The sequence below is a fragment of the Myotis daubentonii genome, chromosome 1 (assembly GCF_963259705.1).
Source record: "Myotis daubentonii chromosome 1, mMyoDau2.1, whole genome shotgun sequence".
In the NCBI taxonomy this organism is placed as follows: domain Eukaryota; kingdom Metazoa; phylum Chordata; class Mammalia; order Chiroptera; family Vespertilionidae; genus Myotis; species Myotis daubentonii.
Genome location: NC_081840.1, coordinates 25,775,985 through 25,795,016, shown reverse-complemented (window position 1 = coordinate 25,795,016; position 19,032 = coordinate 25,775,985). Strand labels below are relative to the sequence as shown.

Below are 19,032 nucleotides of genomic sequence, written 5' to 3'. Positions count from 1 at the left end.
GTACTGAATATGTGAGGCCCTTAGGCCTCAATACGGGATATAAAGTATTCTTTTTCTTCTCCTGAACTATCCCCTTGCAAATAGAAGTCCCACAGGACCAGAGGTATGGCTGAAACTGGACAGACCAGATGCTGGGATAGCTAGATTTATTTATAAGCCTGGCCTCCAGGGAAAGAAGAAACTTGTCAATTTCACTCTTTGCTTGGATCTAAAGATCGAGCCTGGCAAAGCCATGCTCTTTGGGACTAACAGTCCTCTGGAATTTCTAACCTTTTCTGGAGAAGAAAATGCATCATTTGAATGAAGGCCATGGTTTCAACAGGCCCCGCATGCCAACCAGAGGGAAAGAAAATACTTGCTGAGCAAAGTAACTGGAAAGCCCTCGCTCATATTTTAAACGGAGCGACATGGTTGCAATCCAGAATAATGCAGTCTTTTGGACCAGAGACTACTTGGAAGCAAGCAGCCTGGCTGGAAGGCAGCATGTGGTGTTATGGATGGAAAGGACTATTGCAATGCCTTTTCCCTGGGCAGTTGGTGCTGCCAGAGACGGGGGCCATCTCAAGCATATTTACTTACTCCAACAGTTTTCTCAATAATTCCAGCAACAGAAAGAAGTTGACCAGCCTGATGGGGGTGCAGATAACCAGGTGGTAGAGTCAGGACAAACCCGTCAGGCTTCTGAGCCCAGCGGTAACATTCCCACCCTGCCGAGCCCTGGTTGGGTAAACACTTAGGTGGGCACGCGGGAATTGATGTAAGTGCTGCGTGAGGCGCAGGAGTCCTGGACAAGTGTCACGAGTCCAGCTGGGCGAGTTCCCAGGGTGCCAGATTGCAAGGGCCGTTTCCAGGAAGGGCTGACCCTTGCTGTTTCCACGCTCTTTCCCTGGAGCTCAGGGAAGCTCAGCAGCCTCAGTTCCCTCGCAGGGCACTGAAGAAATTCCCAAGGAGCACACGGGGATCGTCTAATCCTATGGCTTTTAATTTGGGACTTTGCAGCCCAGGCGGCGTGGCTCAGTGGTTGAGCGTCGACCTATGAACCAGGAGGTCATGGTTCAATTCCCAGTCAGGGCACATGCCCGGGTTGCGGGCTCGATCCCCAGTGTGGGCATGCAGGAGGCAGCTGATCAATGATTCTCTCTCATCACGGATGTTTCTAACTCTCTCTCCTTCTCTAAATTTATATATATATATATTTATTTAAAAAGATGGGCCATTACAGTCATCATATGGGAGAGGCAGAATTAGATTCTGAAAACTTGGGCTTGAATCTCGAATGTCATTCACCAGCCAAATGAAGGCAGGCAAGTCTCATGGAGTATCCGTTTACTTCCTGTGAAGTTGAATCTATCTACTACTTGCCAGATGGTGATACTTTCAACATAATCATTCTAAGGGCTTTATATACGCCATCTTTTTTAAAACCCCCGAAAACAAATCATGAGGTGGATGGTATTTTTATCCCTTTTACAGCGGGAAAATTGGATCCCAGACTAGTGAAGTGACTCATGCAAGGTTATACCACTAGGTGGCAGGCCCAGGATTTGAACCCATCCTGTCCAGCTCCGGAGAGCAGGTCTGACCACTGCACTGTGTCCCAGCAGAGGAAGCTAGGCAGTTCTCTTCGAGGTGTTCTTCATTATTTTTGTTTGGAGAACTACAAGTACGCTGTTAGAGCTCCGGCGTCAAGTTCAGGCTGTTTGATCTGAGGGTGCTGGGGAGAGCTGAAGCCTTTTAGGCAGGGAGTGGTGCGGCCAGGCTTGCTCTCTGGAAGAATAACTGACTACAGGGTGGGAAGCTTGTTCGTACAACCCAGGAGGGAAGTCGCAGGGAGCAGAGCTAACCTTTGTCGGGCCTCGCAGGCCCAGACAAGGAGGAGGAGTTAAGTGTTGGTGCTGTTTCTAGTCTGGTCGGGAAAAGAATTTTTTCTTGTGAAGTGGGTGGTCCATACCAACGGGAGTAAACTCTAAGGGTTGTGCTCCACACAAAGAGAGAAACCTGGTTCTCCTGGGCGACTGTACTGGTTTGGAGCTGGTGTGAGGCTTGGCTATTCCCAAGATGGCCCTCTGGGGACCACCCTGGGCAGAACCTTCCAACATCCAACTGGACCCTTTGCTGCGCTGTCCTATCCAAGTGCGTCAGGCACCCAGGAGAGGTCTCCCCTCCCTCCTCTGACCCATCTCTGGGGTCTTTGCATCCACAGATTACCTCTCCCCCACCAGGAGACGCTGGCCCCTTTGATCCCCGCTCCCAGGCCACGGAGAGGCTACCCCTTGGCCCTCCAGTTCAAGGCCGGGAGCCAGAATGCCTGGGTTCCAATCCCAGATCCACCACAGGCCACTGGTGGGCCATTATTCCACACCCACAGGGCCCTCCCAGGAGGCAGATGCCAAGCAGGGCTTCACTTTGTCTCTTTGACACTTCTCCGGTCCTGGGACAACTGCTGTAGGACTTAGGTGTCACCTTCTGGAAGCTTCTTTGAAAGAAGTTAATGTGCCCACTCCCCACTCCCAACGCCAGAAACAGCCTACCCTGTAGGGGTCATCCAGTGACTTCCCAGTTCTTCTTGGTGTTGAAACAGCGGGTAAGCAGATGTCTTGGCGCCTCTGTGCCCCAGTACCCTTATCAGAAAAATGGGGCTAGGAGACTTTCCCTGTCTATTTCACTGGGCTGTTGTGGCAGCTCAAACTCTTGTGCTGAAATCTATACGAGCCTAAGGCATTGCTGTTAGCTGGGTGGGCGTTCTGGTAGGTTAGGGCTGCTGCCGCTCTCTTAGGCTTCCTCGGACAGCAGGGCGGGCCGAAAGTTCCTCTCCATCCCTCTTGCCCGAGCCCACTGGAGGGGACCAACTGTGTGTCTCTCCTCTTGGGGGGGGGGGGGGGGGTGACCGCGAGCCGCCCCTCTATCTTCTCTCCCATTGGTTTTCACCTGCCAGAGGGGCGGCTGCTACGGGCCTCGCGGCCCGTCAATCAGGGCCATCGGGCTCCGCCCCGCCCCCCTCGGGGGTTTATAACGGGAATTCCCATGGCCCAGGCTCTGGCAACCAACCTGCTGCCGCCGGGACCGGCCCCGCCGAGCGACTGCCGCGCGCAGAGCACACGCTCGCGCCCCAGCTCCCTCCTTCGCGGTTCATGACCGCGCGCTCTGCCCGCAGCCTCCGCCAGTCCGCGCTGCCCCTCCGCTGCCGGCCGCCCTCCGCCACCGCCAGGGCCCCCGAGGGAAGGCAGGCAGCAAGGCAGGCGCGGCAGTGCGCCCGGCGGAGCCCGCGACCCCGGCCCGCAGCCCGCAGCCCGCTGGCACCATGCTGCCCGCGCGCTGCGCCCGCCTGCTCACGCCCCACTTGCTGCTCGTGTTGGTGCAGTTGTCCCCGGCTCGCGGCCACCGCACCACCGGCCCCCGGGTAAGTGCGCCCCCAGTCGCGCGCCTACCTGCCGACGGAGACGAAGGTCGCTCGCTCTAATCCTCGGGGGAGGGGGGGGGCGGGGGGGAGGGGGAAAGAGGAAGGGAGGTGTCAGACCTTGTCTCTCCCCCCCCCCCCCCAAGTCTCCCGAGGGCTTCTTGGCGAAGTTGCTGAAATAAAATTTTCTCCCATTGTCTGCCCTCCACCCCCAATCCTTTCTTGCAGCAGCGACTCTGCCTACCCCCCCCCCCCAAACCCCAACTGTCACTGATGGGTTTTCTTCACAGCTCTCTTCTCCCCGGGCATTTTGCTCCAAGACCCTTCGGGGTGCCTCCTGGGTCCCAGAGGCTCGCTCCTCGCTCCAGTAGGGCTGCCCTGTGGTCTCACCCTGCGCCCGCTCCCGCTCCCGGAGCGCTGGCCTTCTTGGCAGGCGGCGGGGGGGGGGGGGGGGGGGCAGCTCTGCCTCCAGAGTTTTAGGTTACCCGAGAGCCACACAAGGACCTTGTGTTGTTTTAAAAAGCGATCGCTGCTCGTAAAACCCACAGCAGATAATTTTAATGCTCCCTCCTGCTGGGCACAGCCCTGGAGGAGGCTAGAGGTGGGGGGTGGGGGTGGGGTGGGGGCTGTGGTGAGGTGGTGGAAAGGAGGTGCGCAGCGTGCAAGGGTCTCTTCCCCTGGCTTGGGGCTGGGAGCCTGGACTCCTTGTTGAACCTTGGTCTGATTGGAGATTCTGAACGATGTGAAACGTGCCAATTCTGTGCACAGGACAGGCTGTACAGGGCACTGTAAACTCTCCTGGAACCGACAGCATTGTGTTCATTTTGGGACTAGATTATTGCCCCCCCCTCCCCCCTCCCCCCAAATTGGTCTAATGAAGAATTCCACTGCCTTAAAAAGTGCTATTAAACCACCTCGTTGTTCACGTGGACCAAACAATGGGTCAAATTGTACTTAGACAACCTCTGGCCAAGAAGTAGCTTATGCCAGGCCGGTGGCCTCTCGGGGTAGCTGCTTGCCTCCATTGACATCTTGGGAGTCCGTGAAGTAGCTAGGACCTTTGTGAAAACAAGATTGGCTCCTTAATCCATGTGTGCTTTCCTGGGTCTCCGTGGGCCTAGCCTCGTTACCACCTGTTCAGGTCGCAGGTTCTCTATTCACAGCTCTTGCTATATGAGAATCGTCTTTATAGCTGTCGTGTGGAGAGCAAAAGCCTTGCAAAGTTTGACGAGCTTTAATGACTGCCCAGATGCTGGCTGATTGCATCCGAGCTGGGCTATCACCGTGAGATCAGATTTGCAGCCACTTAGGAAAGAAAAGTGTTTGTCCCCGTGTTGGGCCGGCCCTTGCTTTTATGACCAGATGTGCAACAGCAGCAGTTAAAGTGCCGCAGATTAGATCCAGGGCGTGTCATAAATCCTCGACAGCAGGCATTTCCAAAGCTGGGGCAAGTAAGGGCTCCGGGAGTGACTTTTATGGATGCAGTTGAGGATGCCTTTTAAATGAAGCTGCTTGGTTTGATATTAGGACCCGCAGCTCTTAAATGCTGAGGTCAGGAGAGCTATGGCGTTCCCTCCAATAATTAGGAACAGTCGAGAAAGAGATGCAGACCAGAGCACCCCTCCTGAAATCTGGATGCCCGCCCACATGAGGGGCCTGGAGACAAATGGTGGGGGGCTTATTTGCTGCTGGGCATGTCTAGCGTCTTAAGCCATATGGCTCTCCTTCCCTGACTCCTGAAATCGGAGGAAGCAACTTGTAGGGGAAAGCTAGGGTATTGGTTAGGTTGCCCTCCAACTTCTTTAGTTTTTAATTCGATAGAAGTGAGAGGACATAAATAGGAACTGTGAATAGGTCTGTGTGTGTCCCACCTGCATCTCCCCCCATGCCCCCCCCACCCCCCCACACGTGCGTGTTTAGAAAGTACCCAGGGGAAGCTGCTGTCTTGAGCATGTGGCTACCTGCGTGCATTTATAGGCAACAATAGGCTACCACTTATGAATGCTTGGGCTACGGATTTCCAGGATTGCTTATGTTTATAAGAACATTTTGCACGTGAAACCCAGGGAGGCCAAACGGCTTGCTTGAAACACCCACGGTGCATTTGCAGCTCTGGGAGCCGAAGCACAGTCTCTATGGACTTACAGGTTGTGTGCTTGCCACACCACCAAGCAGCTGCAGGGAGTGCTCGTCAAACCAGGGCTGCCGTCACTGTTAAAGGAAGAGAGAGCTCAATGAGAAAATACTGAGCCCAGATGCATCAGGCGAGGCTGTAAGAGAGGGTTAGTAATAATACTTTTGGATGTTTGTGTCGCTAAAGGGTGCTGTCTTTGAGTTTCCACCTATTGCAAAGACTGCACTTCTCTCATGTGGCTCCTTGGTGGCCTCTGAAGTGTGGCTCTGAGGGCGAGTGGCAGTGTCATGGGAGGAGCAGAAACATCTGGCGTGTTGCAGTGTTCCCTTGGGCACCCCTTGGACTCTTCTGTTAATCTTTTGAGTGACAGAAGCTTAGGGATTGGCATCTTTTGCAGCTGGCTTTCTAGGAAACCGAGAGCATGCCCTTTTGGCTTAACTTTATCTGGCTCACTAATTGAGCTCCCCTGAGGCCCAGACCCCAATCCTTGCCCCCTTATGCGCTTCCTGCCTTCATAAAATTCCTGACATTTGTTTGACGCTGGAAACCAGCAGCGATCAGGTATCAGCTTGGAGGCTATTATGTAGGAAGCACCTGAGTTTTTGGTCTCTCAGCTCTGAGCAGCATGGATACCTGGGGCATGGTTAGGATCCTTTTAATGACCAAGGAGGCAGCCATTTCTGTAATCCTGTACAATTTACTGAAAATGTTTTACAGGGAGGATGGGATGGGGGTGGGGAGAGGAACTCCCCAAGGCCAGTGGATGGTCAGGCCAAGCTAGCTGCCTGTCTTTGTCTAATCTCTGTCTGCCCTTGAAAGTTGGGAGCTGAGTGAGGGCAGGAACTGTGCCCATCTTGTCTGTCGGTGTATCCCCAGAGCTCAGCACAAGGGACTGACTTTGTAGGTGTTTGTGGAATGAACAAATACATGCATGTTTCATAGTGACCTGTGGGTACCATTTTTTTGGTGGTGGAGGCAGGAAATAGATTTAAGAAGTTTGAGAAAATGGGAAGGTCCAGAAGTCTGAATAAGACCGAGTAAGACATTTAAAAAAAATAGTTTTAGGTCTCTTCTTCATTTGTCCTGCCTCTTGTTGCTTACTTGGTTCATCCTGCAAAACCCAGCTCCAACGTCACTCTCTGGGAACCTCCCTACTGGTTAGAATCATCACGCTCACCTCCTAACAACTCCTATATCTGGTGCTCGTGTGTTCTAACTTTTGCTAGTCCTTCTACCGTGAGCATCTTGAAACCGGGCCAGCATCTGCATCTTTTTAGCACTAGCCGGCCCCTGCGGCACTTCATGCATGGTCCTGTCTTGTTAAATGAACAAGCTCGAAGACCCTTGAGGGCAGAATAGAGATCTTATTGGTCACACTGCAAAGCATTCTGTAAATATTTATTGCAACGAATTGGACTGTGCAGTGATTTCTAAGCTGGACCCCCTGCTCTCATTTGAACCTGAAATTGGTTACGTACAAGTGATTTCTCATTTTTAGGCCTTTGTTCTTTGTTTAAAAGTAAGAGTGTGTGTTGGTTATGGAAGGTTTAGGGGAGGAGAGCAAGCAAACTTGGATGGGAAACAGGCATTAGCTCCACCCTAAACCTTTATTTTATTCTTTTTTTACCTTGCCTTTGCCAAATGTGAAGCAGCTTCTAGTCAGTTCCCTTCCCTTTGACTAGCCTGCCTCATGTCAGGATCAGGGTGGGTCCTTGTGTCCGCACAGATGTCTCTCTGCTGATCTGTGTGCCTGACAGGAGGCCTTCTTTTCCACATGGGGGATTTATCCGAGATGCTACTCAAGTGTTAGGTCAAGAACTTGGTTTAAGCGTTCTGATAGATCTGACATGTGTAACTTAAAGAAACAAAATTGAGGAGGACAGGAGGAGGAAACAATCATCTCAGAAACTCTAGGAAGTGCAATCAAATGGAAAACACTTTGATATTGTCTCATTACCTCTGAAAATTGAACATGTACACTTCTATGGCCCAGCGATCCCACTCCTAGGTATGTATGCCCAAGAGAAACCCATGCCCCAAATACCACGAGCCTGGAAAGAATCCAGATGCCACTCAGTTGGCAGTTGAATAAACTGTGATGTATTCACACGATGGAGAATTAAGCTCAGTGGCATGCAAAAATACAGACGAATCTTGGTAATATGATATTAAGTAAAAGAAATGCACTGAAAGATGCAGCACAGCAACTTTTATAAAGTTACAAATACCTGAAATGAAAGAATAACATGTTTAGGAATACATATAGCTGCAATAGAACCACATAAAAAAAGCAAGGTAATGATGAGCACCTGATTCAGGAGGAAGTAAGGGTGAGACAGGGAATAGATTGGAGGGGGGACATGACCAGTTGGTTGGTGTAAGTACTTTACTTCTTTTCATGGCGGGGGTGGGGGGTGGTGGTGGTGGTGAGTTTGAAGGCATTTGTTCATTAGTAAAGATCTAATAGCTGATTAAATGAAAAATAAAAGTGGGCCCTGCACGTACCCATGTTGAGTGTGTCATGAGCCAAACATTATAATTAAATTCTTTGCACTTCAGGTCAAACAAAAATTCCCTAAATAGGAACTCCTTTCTTGCCTCTTGCTCCCTCCACCCGCTCTCCAGATGTGCATGTGGCCCCACCTAAAACACCACCGTGGGGAGTGATTATTGGCTTTGTTTTAATTCTTGGCCAGTTAGACCCAGCGCAGGCCCAGGCCCTGGCATAAATGTCTACACCAGCTGGCCAAAGGGCTCATGTAAAGCTGAGCTGGCTGCGGGCAATCTTCCCTCTCCCTTGCTCAGGGGAATCAGCCTGGACATCTGAGCGCCCAGCCCTGCAGAGTAGAAAAGTTCACTAGCTGAGGCCTGGGTCAGAAGCCTTATTTGCCAGTGGGGGTGGGGGAGGCGATTTCTGGTTTGATGCCTGTCTTCATTCCGGCCTCCTCCTCACCCCCCTTTGCAGAGGCTGGGGGAGGAGGCACGGCCCTGCTTAGCAGGTACAGGGCACCCTTTCTCTCCCAACCACATAGAGATCTATTGTTTAAGCAGCCAAGTTCCTGGCATTGCTGGTGGTGGAGGGGGATGTCCATGCGGAGGGCCCCCTCCTTCAGCGTTTGTCACTGCGGAGCTGTTTGGGAGAGGACAAGGGTTGAGTTGCGGATGAGAAATCGATCGGACCTGCTTGTGAGGCCTGCCAAACAGGGTTAGCATTGTACATACTGCACAAATCCCGAGTTACCCAGGAGGTAAGAGGATTGGATCTCCACGAACACTTCCAACAGCCCCGTGAAGACCCCAAAGCAACATTGGTCATTATCGCAATTAATTGGATTTCCCTTTGCAACTGACATCATTCTCAAATGAATGCCTAGATCACAATTAATCTTACCTTTGGCAGACCGCTAAGCTTGATAGGTGAGGCGCTCTGTGCACTTCCCGGATGTTCCCTGGGTGGATTTCAGCCTCCTTTTATTGGAGCCAGCATGGGGCAACCTCTACAGAGCAGAAAAGGCCACTCATCCTCTCCCACCACCAGAGAGGACCAGGAATGAACCAGGTTCCAGGAGGCAATGTGTCAGGGGCTTTGAAACCTGACAGATAGTCTACAAATGTGAGTTTTTAAGGCCATCCCCCTTAAAAACCATCTTACACTCCAGTGTCGATCTGATAACTATAACTACTTATTTATAAGGCCCCCCCCCCCCCCAGTATTGACAGAGGAGAAAAAATACACCCACTTCCCAGAGTGGTTTCTTTTTAGGAATAGATAAGCATCTCTAGACACTGCTGGGAGTTTCAAATATTTGTGTGTATGTGTGTGTGTGTATCTATTTGTCGTGCATCTGTTCTTGAAATATTCTGCAAAGCCTCTGGGGAGAGTACACAAAAGTAGATAGTAAGTAAGAGGGTGAGGTGGAGAGTGTTATGAAGTGACATGATCACCCCGTCAGGCACACAGTGTCACTCACCTGCTCAGAAACACTGCCACGAGACCTTTTTGCCAGGATGGAAATGCTCTATATCTGCACGTGTGGCTATTGAAGTTTTAAATATGGTTAGCACAACTGAAGAACTGGAATTGTAATTAACTTAAATTTAAATGTTAATAGCTCCATGTGGCTAGTTGCTATCTCATTGGACAGGGCTGGTCTCTGACCAGCGTGCCCAGGCTTACTTCCCAACGAACATCCAATCCCCACATGCCCCAGACTTCGGTTAAACTGACTCTTGTTGCATTTCTTGATCTTTCTTCCTTCCCCATCTCTGTCAAAATTCTGCCCTTCATTCGAAAGGCTCAAATGGCTCCACACAGCCCTCCCAGCCTCCCTGCAGGCAGATTCACCCAGTGCTCGCTTACTCCTAGAGCTATGTGAGTCCCCGTCTGGTCTGCCCCGTAATCCAGCCAATCAAAGGTAGGTGGGTAGTAGGGCAGCCTCGGTGCACAGCCGTGGAGGCACACAGACCCAAAGTGAGTCTGGCTCTGCCACGGTGAGCCTGGGCTAGTAATTTAACCTTTTGGGTCCTTGATTCTCCGATTTGCCCACTGGAGGTCACAGCATTTACATTCCAGAGTGGTGGGAAGAACGAAGTGGGATGTCTTAGCTTCCCATTCCTAGTCCTTTTGTAACAAATACCACAAACAAACAAGACACAAAAAGGAGCGTTTTCAATGAACAGGGTTCAACGGGTTAAGTAATCAGCAGAGCTGAGTTCCTTTCTGGAAGCTTTAGGGGAAAATCTGTTTTCTTGCCTTTTCCAGTTTCTAGAAACTGCCTGCATTCCTGAGCTCACAGGCCCTTTCACCTTCAAAGCCCCAGAGCTGGTCCCTTCTTTCTCCTGCTGCATCTCGGTGGTTCTGACTCCTCTGGCTCTCCTTTCCTCATTTAAGGACCCTGTGATCCATTACATTGGGCCCAATGAGAGAGTCTAGACTGGTTTCCTATCTGAAGGTTAGCTGATTAGCAACCTTAATTCCTCCAAGTAACACAGCAGTATTAGGATTAGGACCTGGGCATCACTCGGGGCCATTGCTCTGCCTCCCCCCCACCCCCATTAAGGGTCTAGTACAGTACCTGGCTCATAGAAGGTGCTTGATAAATGGGGGGTCATTATTATGACCGGTATCTATTGGTTTCTTTCCTTTCAGAGTGGGAGTCTCTTAATGGTGGAGTTGTTTAATTTTCTTTATAGACTCCATCCTGCCCAAGAACAGGTGCTTAGTAAATGTTTATTGAATAATAGAATTTTCAATAAATGCAGATTGTTTCTTTCCTTGTAAAAAAATATTGAACAGTAAAAGAAGTAAAACGCAAGCCACAATATATAATTCCCTTTGTGTAAAAAAAAAAAAAAGTTGGTTGTTGTATAGAAAAATCGGATGTTCCATTCCTGAGATGTATCTTAGTAATTATTAAAATAATTTTGTTTACAATGAGCATTGTTTAATCTTAGAGGAAAGTAATACAGACTAAGTTGTGCATGATTTTTTTTAAAAAAGCTCTACACCTGTCTCAGTCCACCCTGGTCCGCAGGTCGCCCTGGGATTGAGTCGACATAGTTGGTCTGTGTTCACATTGGGCTGATTTTTAGGGTTAGTAACTGTTAGTACCAGGCCGCCTACTCATTTTCAGGATACTTTGAACTCAGTCTGCTTTAAAGGGGAGTTTTCAATTTACCTCAGCAGGACATAATTGTAAAAAAATGTATTTATTGCTGCTCGTGGGAATATAAATTAGTACAATCACTTTGTAGAACTACAGTTGAAGGGGCACACATTCTTTGACTTTGTAATTCCAGTCCCATGTATACACCCTAGAGCAGGGGTCCTCAAACTTTTTAAACAGGGGGCCAGTTCACTGTCCCTCAGACCGTTGGATGGCCGGACTACAGTTTAAAAAAGAAACTATGAACAAATGCCTATGCACACTGCACATATCTTATTTTGAAGTAAAAAAACAAAACGGGAACAAATACAATATTTGTATTTGCATGTGGCCCGCGGGCCGTAGTTTGAGGATCCCTGCCCTAGAGAAATGCACTTAAATGTGTAACAAGAGCCCTGGCTGGTGTGGCCCAGTTAGTCAAGTGTTATCTAGTGCACCGAGAGATCACCAGTTCAATTCCTGGTCAGGGCACATACTCAAGGTTGCTGATTCAATTCCCAATTGGGGTGCATGTGGGAGGCAACTGATCAATATTTCCCTCTCACATCGATGTTTTGCTCTCTCTCTCTCTCTCTCTCTCTCTCTCTCTCTCAAAACAATCAATAAAAACATATTAAAACATAAATATGTACCAAGAGACATGTTTAAGGACCTTCACAGCAGCATTTTTGATAGTAGTAAAAAAAGCTAGAAACTGGCTAAATACTAATCAACAGGAAACTAGAAATATATGTTATGGTATATTCACATAATGGAATATTACTCAGCACTCTAAGTGACTTATCTAAAGCTATACTTATTATGAATAAATTTTATAATAAAATTTGGAATGAAAAAAGACAAATTGTAGAAGAAAATATACATTATGCTGCTATTTATATAAAGGTTGAAAGCATGCATAAACTATCTATTGTTTAGGGGTGCATACATATGTAAAATTTTTGAGAAAATTAAGAGTCGTGTTAACTGAAGATCAGAGTTGTGAGGGCAGGAGGGAGAGAAACATATTGCTTGGCAATGCTTTATGTCTCTAAAGTGTGTACATGGATTTTAAAATTCCTTTTTGTATGTATCCATAATATATCATACAGTTTTCCATAAAAAATAAAAATGTATCGATCATAACAAAGTTTTAAGACTAAATAATAAAAGTGATGCTTCTGGAAGGGGTCCTCTGTCCTGTGCTGCTCATTACGATTTTCCTTTTCCTGCAGCACTTGTACAGGGACCTTTAGCCACACTTTGACCTTCTCTGCAAGTGCTATCACCTCCCTCCCGCCCTCCTGAAGCCCTGAGGCCAGGCTCCCCCCACCAGCTCAGGGCCAGGTGCACGTGAGGGTCCCTTCCCCACCTCTGCCTTATGGTGCGTGTGTTCCTCTCTGCTGCACCGGCTTCTTCTGCTCTTCACACTGGACTGGCTTTTTCTGGTTGACAAGGGATGAGGTCGATTCTTCTCTCAGATTTATTGGCCATTAGTTAGGGTTGGCGAATAAAAATACGGATGTAGGCTTGCCTAGATTATAAATTGGGTAAGTTGGAATGTCATTGAATAATGTAAATTTTGGATGATCTAATGTAAAATAATGTAATTTGCATAAATTTGAATTTAGATAAGCAACAAATAATGTTTCAGTGTAAGTATGGCCCAAATAAGAAGTTATTTGTTATTATCTGAAATTATTTGTTATTTATGCGAAGTGTAAACTTTTTTTTTTTAATATATTTTATTGGTATTTTTACAGAGAGGAAGGGAGAGAGATAGAGAGTTAGAAACATCGATGAAAGAGAAACATCGATCAGCTGCCTCCTGCACATCCCCTACTGGGGAAGTGCCCGCAACCCAGGTACATGCCCCTGACCGGAATCGAACCTGGGACCTTTCAGTCCACAGGCCGACGCTCCATCCACTGAGCCAAACCGGTTTCAGCATGAAATGTAAACTTAGCTGGGTATCCTGTATTGTACCTGCCCATCCTACATTAGTCATTAGCTCTTGTTCTCTTGGGAATCATCTGGACAGGTATTTTGCTAATTTTTAAAATAAGGTTGGTAGCTCCCCCTCCTCTTCAGGCCGCCCCCGCGCCCCCCTACCTTACTGTCTGACATGGAAGAGTGTGTGTGTTTTTAAAATATTAAGGATATTAATCTGTTTTTCTGTCATGTTTGGCAAATGCCTTTCATTAAGAAAAGACAATGGTTTTAATCTGCTAAATTTTATACCTTTTTTTAAAAAAATATATTTTATTGATTTTTTACAGAGTGGAAGGGAGAGGAATAGAGAGTTAGAAACATAGATGAGAGAGAAACATCCATCAGCTGCCTCTTGCACGCCCCCTACTGGGGATGTGCCCGCAACCAAGGTACATGCCCTTGACCGGAATCGAACCTGACGCTCTATCCACTGAGCCAAACCAGCTAGGGCTAAATTTTATACCTTTATGTAGCTAATCTATTGTTGTGGTTTCTATCTTTGGTGTCAGGATGAAAAAGGTCTTTCTATTCTAAGATTATAGAAATTACAATAATTTGGACTCCTCTTAATGTTTGCGTCTTTTCATTTAAAAAAGCCTTTTCTTTATTATGAAAACTTTCAAATATACACAAAAAAGGAGAGAATAGTGTGATGAATTCCATGAACCCTCACCCAGTTTCAACAATGAAAAACTCCAGGCCAATCTCATTTCTTCCACCCATCCCCCTAGTCCTCCACTTTGATTACTTTGAAGCAAATCCAGACATTGTATTTTTTTCCTTTTTATTGAATTCATTGGGGTCACACTGGTTAACAAAATTATACAGGCTTCAGGTGCACAATTCTACAGCACACCATCTATACACAGCATTGTGCGTTCACCACCCCAAGTCAAGTCTGCATCCATCAACATTTATTCTCCCTATACCCTCCTCCACTTCCTTCCCAGACATTGTGTTTTATCATCTGTAAATGTTTTCATACATATCTGTAAAAGATGATGACTCACAAAAACTCTAACTATAATACTATATCACAACCAAAGAATATTAACAATAATTCTTTCCTTCATATAATATAATTCAATCAACATTCAAATTGCCCTGCTTATTGCTCAGATAAGCTTTTCTGTTCATTTGAATCAAGATCCAAATAAGGTCCACACTTATCTGTATCTTAAGTCTCTTTTAATCTATGAGTTTCCCTCCACCTCCTTTTTACTTTGTAATGTATTTGTTGAATAAACAGGTTGTTCTAGGGTTTTCCACATTAGATTTCACTGACTGCCTTTCCGTGGTGTTGTGTGACATGTTCCTGTGTCCTTTATATTTCCTATAAAATGATAGATCTGGAGGCTTGATCAGATATGGATTTGATATATTTTTGGCAAGTGTATTCATGGGAGTTGGTAGGTACTTCCATCAGGAGGCACATAACATTGGCGATATTAGCACCCTGTGATGATCACTTTGGCACCTATTAATTTGTAGGAGTTTAGGTTTTAAAAAAAGTAGACTGAAAAAGGCTTTCAACTTTTGTGTGGCATTTCCGTATTTCTGGTCCTGGTGTTATCATGGAGGGGGAGGGGCTTAGGTGCCATCATTGCCCTCTTAGCAGTGGCCTTGGGGTAGGGAGGCTGAGTGTGACTGCAGAGCTGTGAGTGAGAAGCTCTGCTGGAGTTCTTGGTTGGTGGCCAAGGAAGGGGAGTCTCCTTGGCTTTGGGTGCCAGCAGTGAAAGCATGAGGGAGCTGGTTTTACTCTAGTGCAAATCAGTAGGCCTTTAAAGTGTAACTGTAGATCAGCTTTGTGTGTGATCTTTGGCATGTGTACAACACTTGGGAATGTATATTCTAAGAAACAGTTGCCAAATTTTGAAGTGGCTTACCCATTGGCTCAAGTAATAATAGAAGGTACAGATACCTGGTGGGTTTCAGGATTGGTTTGATTCAGCAGCTTAATGGTGCCTTCAAAACATTCCGTGAGTGGCTATCTCTTCCCTTTGCCCTTTGCGGTATGCGTTTATCAGAAGACTAGGTTTTCAAGGTGGCAGAATCACTGCAATGGTTCCAAGCATCATAGCTAAACACCACAATTTCTAGAAGACGGCCGAGAGAATTAGCTTTCAATAACCTTTTCCTACATGCTCTCAGAAAACTTTGACTCTTAGCTTATTTACATACATTGGGTCAAATGCCTATTCTTTTAATCAATCCCTTTGGCCAGGAGAGTGCCATGCTGTGTGACCTAGGCCTTGATTCCATCGACCATTCTCTGTGGCAGGGAAGGAGATAGGGTGCCCAGTTCTGGAGCTGGGGGTCAGGTTATTCCTCCTCCTTCCTCCTGACCACATGGCTATAAAAGGTGGAAGGGAGGCTGGGGCAACAAGCCCAGTGCCCGCTTTGGGATGTGGGATCGGTAGCATTGGTAGACCAGCAGAATGGTGGGTGGGATGCTTGGTGAGAAGTGCATTTGCTGGACATGGATAGCCAGAACCCAGAAAGGGAGATATGTTCCTGTGTGATCAGTTCTTCCATCTATTAAAGGTAGACTAACTCCAATTGACTACCAGCACAGACTTGGAGTTCCAAGATTAGAAGCTGATTGGAAAAAGGGAATGTAGGAAGAATTTTGACACTTTCAGAGTAGGATAAATGGGCCTATGAAGATGATTCCAGAAGATCCCCCAAATGAGGAGAGCATGTTATATAGACCCACAGTTGAAAGAAATCTCAGGATGCCTTCACTGAATGCATGAGGTAAGGACTGTCCAAAGTCCACATAACAACAAGCCACAGTGGAGAGCCAGAGTTAAAATGAAGATCTGCACTTCAATTGCTCTGTCCATGACTTTTCCACTCACAGATGCCCTGGAGAACTTGGGAAAGTTGCACAAGGTTAGCTAAGAGGAGGAAATACCTTGAACTCTAGTGAAGGATTATATTTCTGAGTTGCCTTTGACTAATCCACCAATTTACAGTGGTTGAAACCAAAGCAAGCAGCCAGAGATATAGTTTGAAGTGGAGGTGGATCTTGACATTAAGATTCTTAAGGCTCGTCAATAGCAGTGCAATCAGTGCAGATGTCCACAGAGGCACATGGCAAATGGCCCGGAGCACAGGGGGCATGTTTCATGGTTGGCACAATATATTCTTGGGAGGCCTTTTAAAATCCATGCTCCGATTGAGGGTTGAAATGGAAACCCTTTTTATTTGTTGATGAGTGCCTGACAGTACCCAGGGCCTTCCCTCTGTGGATACTTCCTTCCTGCCTTTCTGGCAGTGACTTCAGAAAACCTTAGAGCAAATTCATAGCTGCCCTGGCTCAGGCAGTCTGAAGTCAGGGGCTGAACAGAGGACAAGGTGTATCACTTCCATCTGTCTCATCTTCACCTTGGCTTTGAGGGCCTGCACCCTCTCCTGGGGGTGTGTTATTATACTTTCTTCTCCCATCAAGGTAGAGGCTGAGAAAAATACTAGGCCCACAGCCTGGACTCCATCTCTTGTGGATTCCTACTTTTGTACCTTTACTTTCCTTAAAGCTGCATCTACCTTGATTATGTAATGCACCTCCCTCCACATTGCTGGATGATGGGAGAATTTTGATTCATTAGCATTTGACTACCTGCCTTTCTTGCTCGTCCAGAAGGTAGTGTACTTAGTGATTTGGGGCCAAAGAGACCTAGGATTGAGTCTTAGCTCTGCCACCTTCTAGCTGTGTTTTCTTGGGCAAATTGACTGAGTTCTAAGCTTCCATTCCCTCATCTGTAAATTGAAAGTATCATTTACCTCATTGGGTCATTGTGTAGCTTAAATGAAATAATGGCAGGATACCCAGTAAATGTTCAGTCTTCATAACAATAGCAGATGAAATAAGAAAATCTGAGAGATTCAGATGAGAACCCAAAATGGTTTTGTTTTGCTTAGTTCCCCCCCTGCCCCCCTCCCCCGGAATATATGGAATATTTCTAATCTGTGGTTCTATTCCATTTGGTTTAAAATGAAACTAGTTTTTGTGCAATAAATCAGATCCCTCCCATTTCTCAACCTGCTATAGGTCAGAGGGACCCCCTTAAATGGAATCGGTACGGGAAAGATGTGCTTTGATACGATTTCTCCACATGTCTTTTCCAGGCACTGTATACTCTCTCCTTCCTAGTCTTCTTTCATTTTCTCTTTTCCTGGGATGGTAGGTGGTTTTCCTGAGTTGAGCATCTGAAGGAAGCTCTAGCAAGCCTGATCACCTTCCCCTTTTTCTCTAAGACTGTGAGAAGCAGTTTTGCCATTAGGAGGTAGCTGAGGGCCCTGCTGACATGTCCTCTTCATAGCTCCTGGGTTTGACGGTTAGGTGTTGATTGCCCAGAATGTTTCCAGATCTGGTCCCAGGCAATTCCATGGAGCTGGAGGAGCAGTGCCTGGTTTTTCTAATGCCCCTTCTCCCTCACCCATGCGAAGTCTTCTCTTGTCAGGGTTGCAAAGTCAGTCACAGCAGGGCCTGAGGGTGGGCCCACCTATGATTCAGCCTGCTTTTAGAGCATTTCAGAAACAAAACCCCTCGCTGTTAGCGTGACTTTCAGGAGGGATATTTCCAGATAAGGTGCCCACCACATCTACTCCCCCCCGCCGCCCCTCTAAATACTTTTAATTGTTGTATTATGACCATTGATGTTTAAGGTGATTATTGATATAGTCAGATTAATATCTATTGTATTTGCTACTGTTTTCTATTTATTGTTCATGTTCTTTTTCCTACTTTTGTCTTTCACTTTGAGCTGTGAGCACAGTCTTGTTGTAGTTGAGACTTGATTGCTGTTGGTGTCACTGGGAGGAATTGACCTCCAGGCCAATTGGCTGTGAGGACCAGCTGTGATTACAGTGGGAGAGCTGCTGTGCAGGAGACACCTCTAAGGAGCAGAACTTGCTTCAGTGGGGCTGTGGTGCTCACCCCTTGAGTGTGTCAGTTATGGATGTGTAGAGTTGTAATCTGGTATGATGTGACACTGACCACTGGGTACACTGGCTGTTGGGTCAGGAAAATGTAAAGTCGGCCACTACCTGGGGCCATCTAGCAGGAGCTACAGAGAGATCTGCAGATTCCTCCTCTTTGTATTGGGGTTGGAGGTGCACAGATGAGGCCCAGCTGTGAAGCAAGGCAGGCTGGTGCTGGTGCCAGGTCTTGGGCCTTTTATTGATAGGTTTGAGGCTCCCTGACCCAGCTGCAGCTTTTTTGAGAGATTTTAGCCTGAGCAAGGATAGGCCATTCATTTGCAAAAGCTGCTGCACACAGCTTGGGTAGGGTTGTAAATTGGAGGAGGCGGGGTTTTAGGGAACCACCAGGGTGGAGCAAACAGAAGTGGTTGCTAGTCAGCCCTGTGACCAGGGAGGTCCCTGTGTAGGAACAATGATTTCTGCAAGCACCTCTGTCTGGGAGAAAGCTGCCCACAAGTTCCTGTGCTGATGGCAGACAATCCAGTTCCTCCTCCTATGTGTCTGTGTTCCCCAGAGCCTCACCCTGGTGCTGGAGCTCAGAGGAAGCAGGACCTTGTAAGTTCAGTTTGTGGTGTCGGTTTTTTAAGAGAAACAGCTGGGTCTCCAGCAGCCTCTGTGTCACTGAGCCCCAATCCGCACTGGTTTTTACAGTCCATAGTTCTTATTGCCCATAAGAACTTCTCTTACCAGCTCTGGGACCCTGGGCTGGGGGGGGTCTGGTGTGGGGCTGGGACCCCTTGCTCCTCCCTGTGGCCTCCACAGAGACGATCTCCCTCCCCATAAAAGAAGCGGCACACGTGGGTGCCGGATCAGCCCGTTTTGCGCCTCCACACCTCCTACCAGTCTCAGTGTGCTTTCTTCTTTACTTCTCTAGTTGT

At 47.5% G+C, this 19,032-nt stretch overlaps 1 protein-coding gene across 7 annotated transcripts in view; it reads left to right on the top strand.

The window, feature by feature from the left end:
• Window positions 1-19,032, top strand: part of SMOC1 (SPARC related modular calcium binding 1) — a 202,010-nt gene that overhangs the window by 61,979 nt on the left and 120,999 nt on the right. For 2 of the 7 annotated variants that reach the window (XM_059692046.1, XM_059692017.1), the window contains exon 1: window positions 3,026-3,400. The exons of the other annotated variants lie outside the window; for them this stretch is intronic. In XM_059692046.1, the coding sequence (XP_059548029.1) occupies window positions 3,302-3,400 (99 nt within the window). In that variant the 5' untranslated portion in view covers window positions 3,026-3,301. Of the gene's footprint in view, window positions 1-3,025; window positions 3,401-19,032 lie in introns of those variants that run through there. 7 annotated transcript variants of the gene reach the window in all.